The sequence below is a fragment of the Saccostrea echinata genome, unplaced genomic scaffold (genome assembly GCF_033153115.1).
Source record: "Saccostrea echinata isolate AGI-Se365-2 ecotype Australia unplaced genomic scaffold, CSIRO_AGI_Sech_v1 ptg000047l, whole genome shotgun sequence".
Taxonomy (NCBI): Eukaryota; Metazoa; Mollusca; class Bivalvia; order Ostreida; family Ostreidae; genus Saccostrea; species Saccostrea echinata.
The window spans coordinates 15,555,658-15,566,063 of NW_026889796.1; the positions used below are offsets into that span (position 1 = coordinate 15,555,658).

The window sequence follows — 10,406 nt, forward strand, 5'->3', positions numbered from 1 at the left end:
ACATATTCAATTATTAAGAATTAATTAATTTACAGGTTTATTTATGATTTTTTTGACACTATTTTCAAATATATAATAAAAACAACAATACATGACAAAATCTGTATCACACCCCATATCAACCCTCGACCAATATCAGCCCTCTGGCCTTCGGCCCTCGGGCTGATATTGGAGTCTCGGGTTGATATGGGGTGTGATACAGATTTTGCCATGTATTATTCTCTATGTATATACTGATAAGCTGTAAAGCTTAAAGTAATAAAGAAGAAGAAGTGCAAGAGGAAAGAGCTAATTAGCTAGCCGAGGTTATAGACAAGTAAACAAAATGCAATACTCTATAAACACGTAGTATAAAGGAAAGGGAGTGACTGCACTTCCTTGCAGAAATGGTCATTTGCTGTTAATTTTTGGGAAATTTTCACTGAAAGGTTGTTTGAGCCTCTCAAATTATGGTGGTACTGTTGTTTAATCTATACCCCCCACCCCACCCCATGTTATCGTATATCCTAAAAGAGACGGGGAATCTAACCCCACTTTCTTTGCTGCCACCTTCCCGCTCTATATCTCTTTCAATTCCTATGCATGGTCATGATTTATGTGCCAATTTTGCGAAAACTTAAATTAAGGGGAAAAAAAGCTTTAATTTCACTTCAATGTAATGCGTGCATGAATAGTTAACAATTCCTTCGCATGGTAATGATTTTCGTGCAAATGCACGGACGCATTACAGTCCCACTTTAAAGTATTCCTGATTGATAAAAATTCATTAATGTAAAAGTAGGGAATAATAGTAGTTGTCATTTACTTCATCAATAGTGTATTCATGATCAGTTAACAAAAGAGTTGTCATTTACTTCAATGTAAGGTATGCTTGATCAATTAACAGAAGAATTACACATATAAATATTACTAAATAATGGAAAATGACTTTTTTATATCCGTGGGATTTTGAACAAAGTGGTATGTTTTACTGGTATAGAATGGGAGAAATTTTGGAGTTTTGACAATTTTGGACTTTTTTTTTCGGCTTGTCAAAGTTTTTCCAAGTGAGTTGATTTTTTTTTTTTTTTTGCGTGGCTGCCCTCCCCGGATCAATATCGACATACTACATGTACGTGCCTGTCATGTAAATGATCGTGGCAATTGTTGGCAATTTCATAGCGGTTGTTACATGTAAAATCGGTATGATATACACAAAGAATTAAGATAACGATTTTCAAGGTTGACACTAAATGCTCATTGTTTATAGCAAAGTATTTTAATATAATAATTTTAATATAATCTTCTCATCAGATTAAAATAATGGTGTCAGCCAAACCATTCAAAAATCAGAAATACCGAAAGATAAAGAAGGAATGCATCAAAAAGAGGGCGCTGTTCAGGGACAGTGAATTTCCTCCCGAGGGTACCTCCCTATTTTACAGCAGGGCAGCCCCGGCAAACATTGTCTGGAAACGACCAGAGGTGAGTATCAATCAATAATATAGTGATAGGTGACATGAAGAAACTCGTGAAAGAAAAAGGTAAAAGTTAAGAATATTGATCGACCTAACAAAATCTACAAACAGCACAAATTTGTGAACAGGGTAAAAAAAGGACCCTTGGGATTTCCAGAAATCAACGATTTTATGGATAGTCGGTTGATTTTTTTTCTTTTCGTGAACAGCCAACGGAGTGTAATTTTTAGAAATTCCTTTCCAAATACGACTCTAAGATTTTGCCCAAATGTACATAAATGACGAAAATTAAACGACAGAAAATTGGAGGGGGTGGGGGGTGGGTGTATGTTGTGCATTCTTAAGAGGCTACTACAGCAGTAAAAATGTTTTGAGCAGAATTACTAGACAGCAATAAACTTTTGAAGTTGTTTTAGGTAAAAAAAAAACAGCAAGACAATAGAAAACTTTCAATATCATCTATTTCAACTACACATATCAATATATTTTACAAAAATCAAATTTAAGGTCGACCTCCAAAAATAATCTAAAATCATTAAGAGTCTCTCAGACTCATTTTTCATAATATCTTAGTCCCAAAAACTTTAAAACACGGGTTTTGATGCTTTTTCTTGTCTTGGTTGGAGAGGATTTCTGAAGAAGAAGAAGAAAAAAAATTGTACGCACAAAAAATATTTGAAACTGTTTAAGAAAAGTCAGTCAAATAAAGAGACGTTTTAAACAGATTTTAATACTTTTATGAACGTCAAACAAAAAAAATACCTTTTCTGAACATGTTCCATGAGCATGTTTATCCTCCAAATTTTGCATGCTTGATAAGGGGTTAGGAGTATACTTGGTTTGATTTAGCTTTTCACTCTGAAAGAAAAGGAAAATATAGCCATTTATTGTTAATATCCTATAGGAGAAAAATTTAAAGCATTTTTGAATTTCATCTCTCTAAGGGGATGTAAAAAAAATTAAATAAAATGTTATTTACCTTCGGGCTGTCCTTGAAATAGTCTATATTGAATAGGAAGAGTTTCCTGGGTACAAACAATACATTGTTATTCTCCTCATTAGCTTCCATTTCTCTCTCTATGCTGGAATTCTTCAATATGAAAATAATTGAAAGTTAATTTTTGATTCCCTTGTAATTGTAATTATTAATTAAGAATACCTCACACACATTAAGAATACTGGTTACAACAGTAACAGCTTATGGAGGGTGTGTCGAAGAAAACGTATGAAAACTATTTCAAAATATTAATTTTAAAAATTTCAAAATTTTAATTTTAATATTATTAAGTATCGAATTACTTTAACAAATCTATAGAAATATTTCTATGCAATAGTTTGCTTTATTCTAAAATAAACAGAACTTTAATAAATCAGCTTTTTAAATTTGATTTTACATCGAACATTGAATCTTTCAAAGCTATAACTTCACATGTATAATAATAATCTCATCCGTACCTTAATGAGTCGATCTTTTTTCTTTTCCTCCATTCTCTGGAAAAAAGTAAAATTAAATATTAATGTTAATATTTAAGTAAAACATATTAACATTCAAACACAACTAACATGTGTATATCACATGAGAAACAACTTTTTTTTATGAACTTCTAAAATGTACCTACCACAAGCTCCCCGTGGACTGCTTTCATCATTTCAAATTTTCTGTGTATATCTGCTCGAATGTTGGTCACATAATTGGTCCTTTTGGCTACCGTTTCCTATTAATATGGAAGAAAAAAAATTTATGATTTACAATGATTTACAACGGAAGTGGTATTTTGTTTGAAACATGTTTATTAATCGGACTTAAATAATCATAAATTATAAGTCTTAAAATATTAAGTTGATAATATCAATGCCTAGACAATTGATCAATTCGTTATTGATAGATTATCAATCAAGGTGATATCACAATAAGTTGAATATCAAATCGTTTTGACATTTTTGAAATATCTATAAGCAAGGATTAGCACTTCTTCAGGGAAAAAAAAATCTGAATCCATCATATCATTTTAATCAGTTGTTTTACTCACCAAGCATTCCTGCAGAACTTTCCTTTTAACATCATGAGCAGTTTTCTTTCTTTGAGATTCGATCTTAAAATATACAAATAATTAATAATAATAATGATAGAAATAAAAGATAAGTCTTTTCGACGAAAGAATTGGTTTATGCAAGTATTAAAATTACCTCATGAAGTCATATCGATAATTAAATGATATTAATTGGCGAGTACTTCATACCTTAAGGTCTCCATGAACAACCTCCATTAGTTCCCTTTTTCGCATCATGTCGGCCTGTATTTTCTCCATCTTGCTTAACTTTCTGGCTATAGTGTCCTAAAATTGGTATACATTGACTACATTTAAGATAACTTGATTCTAACTCACTGTTTATTAAATCAAGATTAAATGGTGAGTACTACGTACCTTAAGTTCTCTGTGCACAGCATCCATTAGCTCCCTTTTTCGAATCATGTTGGCCTGTATTTCCTCCATCTTGCTTAACTTTCCGGCTATAGTGTCCTGGAATTAGTATACATTGGCTACATTTAAGATAACTTGATTCTAACTCACTGTTTATTAAATCAAGATTAAATGGTGAGTAGTACGTACCTTAAGTTCTCTGTGCACAGCATCCATTAGCTCCCTTTTTCGAATCATGTTGGCCTGTATTTCCTCCATCTTGCTTAACTTTCCGGCTATAGTGTCCTGGAATTAGTATACATTGGCTACATGTAAGATAACTTGATTCTAACTCACTGTTTATTAAATCAAGATTAAATGGTGAGTACTACGTACCTTAAGTTCTCTGTGCACAGCATCCATTAGCTCCCTTTTTCGAATCATGTTGGCCTGTATTTTCTCCATCTTGCTTAACTTTCTGGCTATAGTGTCCTGGAATTAGTATACATTGGTTACATTTAAGATAACTTGATTCTAACTCACTGTTTATTAAATCAAGATTAAATGGTGAGTACTACGTACCTTAAGTTCTCTGTGCACAGCATCCATTAGCTCCCTTTTTCGAATCATGTTGGCCTGTATTTCCTCCATCTTGCTTAACTTTCCGGCTATAGTGTCCTGGAATTAGTATACATTGGCTACATTTAAGATAACTTGATTCTAACTCACTGTTTATTAAATCAAGATTAAATGGTGAGTACTACGTACCTTAAGTTCTCTGTGCACAGCATCCATTAGCTCCCTTTTTCGAATCATGTTGGCCTGTATTTTCTCCATCCTGCTTAAGCTTCCGGCTATAGTGTCCTGGAATTAGTATACATTGGCTACATGTAAGATAACTTGATTCTAATTCACTGTTTATTAAATCATTATTAAATGGTGAGTACTACGTACCTTAAGTTCTCTGTGCACAGCATCCATTAGCTCCCTTTTGCGAATAATGTCGGCCTGTATTTTCTCCAATTCTCTTAACTTACTAGTTGTGGTGTCCTGGAATTAGTATACATTGGCTACATTTATATAACTTGATTAAAATTCACCGTTCATTAAATCAACATTAATTGGTAAGTACTACGTACTTTAAGCTCTCTGTGTACAGCCTCCATTTGATCTTTCTTCCTCATCATGTCGGACCATATTTTTTGCATCTCGTTTTTCTTTCTTGTTACGGTGTCCTAGGATAAGTATACGTTTAGTACATTTTAAAGTTCATGCTTCTAATTCATTGTTCATAAAATATACATGAATCAGTGAGTACTACATACCATCAGCTCTCTATGGATATCTTGCATTAACTCCATTTTTCGCATCACGTCGGCCTGTATTTTCTCCCTTTCGCTTGACTTTCTGGCTGTAATGTCCTACAATTATACATTGGTTTCATTTTAGAAAATATGCTTCTTATTCACTGTTCCTTAAATTTACATTAATAAGCGATTACTATACGTACCTTTAGCTCTCTGTGGATAGCCTCCATTTTATCTGTCTTCCTTGCCATGTCGGACCGTATTTTGCGCATCTCCTTTGACTTTTTGTTTATAATGTCCTATGAAAAGAATATTTGTAAATAAGTAAATCATAATTCTGCACAACTTGCCTATAATTAATTACAATTTTGAACAACTGATAATTTAGTTGATTCAAATATAGGTTAGGCAAATTAAACTGGAATGGGGGTGTCCTTTATATCTCACTGCATCCTTTTCATATTTTTAATATTTATAAATTATACATAAAACTCTTCGACTTTATTCGATTTATTTATTTCATCCAGGGTTGAGATATTAGATAATTCCAATTTTACTTACAATCATTTCTTGGTGAACTTTCTTCATAAGGGCTTTCACAATCTTCTTTCTTTTTCTGTCTTCTGACTCCATTGCCTTACACAAATAATTAAATACAAAAATAAACAAGGATTCTAGGAGCATTGATGCACATGAACAGCGCGTATTTATTTTGATAAATTATCACCAATAGATAAATTAATTACCTCCAATCTCTCTTGCCTCTCTACCTCCTCAGCCCAGTTATAACTAAACTTTAAAATCTCAAGTTTGGTCTCCTAAATTAAGACAATTAATGACATCAGATAATTTAAGCACAAAACACTTTCAACTTTTTTTATCTATTCACAAAATTGAAAAATTAAAAAATAAAAAATTAGATAAATGAACAAAAAGTTCCAGCAATCAATGTCTGTATGTATATTAGTATTAAACGTAAACTAAAGCTTTGGTATACGCTTACCCCTTTGTCACTGAAATCCAGTATTTCACTGTAGTCCATCATAAATATTTCTTAATTCTACAAAAGAAATAGTAAAAAAGAGTGTTTACTTAGTTTTTATAACTGTAACTCAGAAATTTAATTCGTAAATTAACCAAATTAAGTAAATATTTCATAGCTGCATTTCACATACTGACCTGCTTTCTGCTTAGTTCCTTTGTTTATGGTGATGATTGTGACGTCAACTAAACGCCAGATAGCTATGACGTCACAATCACAAAAGAGCAGACAACTTTCACTCATGCCCATTCTTTGGCCCGGAACATGAAAGCCCGCATGAAACAGGCGTTGTTAACGTGCAAGTATGTCCTGTCTCGTAACAAAATTATAAAAAGCTATGTATTCAGTGAGCCAATTATGAGCGACTGATTTCTTTTAAAGTTATTGACTTACTTGATTTAAACATACTATAGTATTTCTTAATATAATTTCATGTAAATTACTTGAATCTGACTCGTTGTGGAAAATTTTATTTTAAAAAATGCTACCCTCTGCGATAAAACCATGCCTTGAAGCGTGATAGAACGTAGCAACAGTCAACATTGATCGAGAAACCACGCCTTCCGGCGTGATAGAACGTAGCAACGGTCTACATTAATTGACGACGGGTGATATTCCAAAAAAAAAAGTACTGACTGCACAGAATTTATGTGCTAACGGTTCATTAAATATAATTAAGATTGCATTTAGTTGAGGGTAACAATGAACTTCTTCATCCCTCGGAAACAGTTTTCAATGTCGGCCGCCCCTCCATTCATGATAACTTATGGCTTTGTTCAATGTTTGCCCTACATGTATTTTTTATATTATGTTCAGTAGTATGGATTTTAGGTAATTGTACATCGAATAATGCTACATTTTCATCAAGTGATACATGTAAGTCTCCAAGCTGGTTTTAAATCATTTAAAAGTATTTAAAAAATAATGAATAAGGTTATAGACAAATGTTTATTTTCGATTTTTCAAATTCAAGACATCAATATACTTGATGACTATTAACGATAGTAAAAACCAAAATTCATTGACCGAGGCAAATGGTTCAATCAATCTGCTCATGCATTCTCAACTTGTTTGACCAGCTCGTGTATGTTACAGTTAAGGGCGTTTGTTTTGATCCATCATAGTTTAATTGTCCTTTCATGTGAATATTTACACGTAGGTCGAATCGAACTATTAGTTTTATTTGAAATAATCCTTTGAATATCATGATTTTACTTATGGCAAAAATCTTGTCGCGAGCCCATTGCAGAGGTGTCTGAGAGAGGAACGAATGACAACTCAGCAAGGGAGATTCAAGGCTGTTAACTTCTGTAGAGGCGTCGGAACCGGGGGAGGGGATGGGGATGGTAGACATAACATAGGCATTGAAATTTGGGGCTTATAGCCCCCATACGGTTTTTATTTGGTTTAGCCCCCATTTCTATGTCCCCGTATCGAAGATTCGGGGTTATGTACACTGTAGTTTTTGCCTTATCCGTCCATCTGGCTGTCTGTTTGTCCGCAAAAACTTTATCATTGTTCATAACATTTGATTGGTTGGAAGTATGGCTTTCATATTTCACATGCGTATTCCTTGTGACAAGACCTTTCTTTGGGTACGATCATATTTGACCTTGACCATGGAGTTTGACCCAGTTTTGAAAAAAATTACTGAACTTTAACCTTGGCAATATCTTTTGAACAATTAGTGCTAGGAATTTCATACTTCACATGTGTAATTCTTGTGACAAGACCTGTTTTTGGATATCAACAACTTTGACCCTTTGACCTTGAGCTAGGAGTTTGACCTACTTTTGAAAAACTTTAACCTTGGCCATAACTTCTGAACGGTTGGTGCAAGGGCTTCCATACTTCACATATGTTATTCTTTTTACAAGACATTCCTTTTGATACCAACAGCTTTAACCCTTTGACCTTGACCTAGGAGTTTTACATACTTTAAAAAAAATAATCTTGGCCATAATTTTTGAACGGTTGGTGCTAGGGCTTTCATACTTCACACATGTAATTCTTGAGACAAGACCTTTCTTTCGGATATCAACAACTTTGACCCTTTGACCTTGACCTTGGAGTTTGGCCTACTTTTGAAAAACTTAAACCTTTGCCATAATTTCTTGAACGATTGGTACTACGGCTTACACATTTAATATGTGTATTTCTTGTGAGAAGGCCATTCCTTGGGTATCATTAATTTTTACCATTTGACCTTGATGTTTGACTTACTTTTGGAAAACTTTAACCTTTTCCATATCTATTCAATGGTTGCTGCTAGGGCTTTCATATTTCACAGGTATATTCCTCGAAACAAGACCTTATTTTGGGTACCAACATGTTTGATATGCATTTGAGAAAGTTTAGCCTTTGCTATAAGTTGCCATACGGAGGCATCAGTGTTTCACAAACACATCTTGTTTCAGATAGTTCCCGATATTGAACAACAGGATTGGGGTAAAGGCCGAAAGTACACTGGAATATTCCATTTGAGTTCTGGCAGTGTGGGGAATGGGTAGATGTCGTCATAGACGACTATCTTCCCACACGTCAGGGGAGATTAATCTACATGCACTGTAAATCAAGAAACGAGTTCTGGTCAGCCCTGCTGGAGAAAGTATATGCCAAGTGAGATTCGATAAGTTTCTTTATGACATTAATGCAACACATAAATTGCCATGAATAGTTGCATGTGCATGTATTGTGACGCAAAATATCTGTGATATGATAGAAATAGATTCTAACTTTCCCAAACGTTATCTTTTGATTATTCGGGGATTACGAGTCGCTGGTTGCTGGGAAAGCTAAGGACGCCATGGTTGACATGAAAGGGGGCGTGGCCGAGGGTATAGAAATCAAAGACTATAATTCTACACAGGAGAGGAAAAAGCTGTTTAAGATTCTGCGAAAATCGAAAGAAGACAAATCCTTGATGAGCAGGTCCATTGCAGTATGCACCTGCAGCACTTTATTAATAATATTTTAAATCTCTGTAGATCCGTAAATCACGCAACCAAATGCAATTTTTAGTACTAACTATTTTTCCTTAATTTCTTTTATTTATAATAATTGCTCTCTATATCATTACAATATACTTAGTTCTAGAGATAGGGCATATTTCTAAAATAGATACTTTGGACTTTTTGTTGTACTTTTTTTAGGCGACTAGGGCAGAGATGGAGAAACACTTGCTTGTGGTCAAGTAAAGGGCCACGCCTACGGTATTACTGACGTAAGAAAAATAAAGCTGGGAACAGGACTGAAGTCCATTTTCAGCAGAGAAAAAATCCATTTGATTCGATGCCGCAATCCATGAGGCGGTACCGAATGGAAAGGGGCGTGGAGCGATGGGTTGGTACTTTAAAGGAACTCTACGGGAAAAGAAGTTAAGCCTCAAAATGACAAGAATTTTCCTAAAGTTGGTAGCGAATTAAATGGAGAATGTTTAAAAAGAAGTTTTCCTGTGAAAATTAATATAATATCAATCAATATCTTGTAATTTTTATTTCTAGGTCCCCGGCGTGGAAGAAAGCGAGTGAAAGTGAGAAAAAAGAACTTGGATTAACATTTGACGAAAATGGCGAATTTTGGTAAATAAGAGAATGGGTTCATATTGGATACAGAAATAGATTGTTTAAAAGTATATTTCGAAAGAAAGGCAATTACTTTTCAGTTGAAATTGAACTTATTCAAGAAAATCAATTTTAGGAAAGGATATTCTACTTTAGACCATATTCGGACTTTACACTTTTTATCAAACACACTGATGAAGTGCAAAAAAACATTTTTTGTATTTTACAGACTTCAAACAAGCGTTTGACGCTATTTAGAGAAATGGACTTTGGAGTAAACATTTAAATTATGGAGTCAAAGGCAAATGCTTCAAGTATATTACAAATATGTATCAAGGAATCAAATCACTTATTAAGATGAACGGCACGACAACCCATGTTTTCTTTTGTAATGTCGGAGTCCGGCATGAAGAAAACTTATCCCCCTTTTTATTTTCCCTGTACATTAATGACCTTGAAAATTGTTGATAAAAATATAATTTGTCTACAAAGCCTTACTACTTCAATAGAAAATGAATTATGTATGTACTTGAATCTTCTTATACTTTTATATGCCGATGATACTGTCATTTTAGCAGAAACTCCTGGTGATCTACAGAATGATTTGAATGAATTTGAATGCTATTGTAGGGGGT

At 33.8% G+C, this 10,406-nt stretch overlaps 1 protein-coding gene and 1 pseudogene across 1 annotated transcript; one reads left to right on the forward strand and one right to left on the reverse strand.

Moving 5' to 3' along the window:
* Positions 1 to 2,882: 2,882 nt before the first annotated feature.
* Positions 2,883 to 6,208, reverse strand: LOC133202532 (golgin subfamily A member 6-like protein 22). The gene is made up of 16 exons (XM_061338369.1): positions 6,170 to 6,208; positions 5,913 to 5,984; positions 5,728 to 5,802; positions 5,370 to 5,465; positions 5,185 to 5,280; positions 4,999 to 5,094; positions 4,814 to 4,909; positions 4,628 to 4,723; positions 4,442 to 4,537; positions 4,256 to 4,351; positions 4,070 to 4,165; positions 3,884 to 3,979; positions 3,698 to 3,793; positions 3,488 to 3,550; positions 3,077 to 3,172; positions 2,883 to 2,948 (listed from the first exon to the last, which is right to left on the reverse strand). The coding sequence occupies exons 1-16, from the start codon at positions 6,206 to 6,208 to the stop codon at positions 2,883 to 2,885; spliced, it is 1,371 nt and encodes a 456-aa protein (XP_061194353.1).
* Positions 6,209 to 7,478: 1,270 nt separating this feature from the next.
* Positions 7,479 to 9,793, forward strand: LOC133202533 (calpain-5-like; annotated as a pseudogene).
* The last annotated feature ends 613 nt before the right edge of the window (positions 9,794 to 10,406 follow it).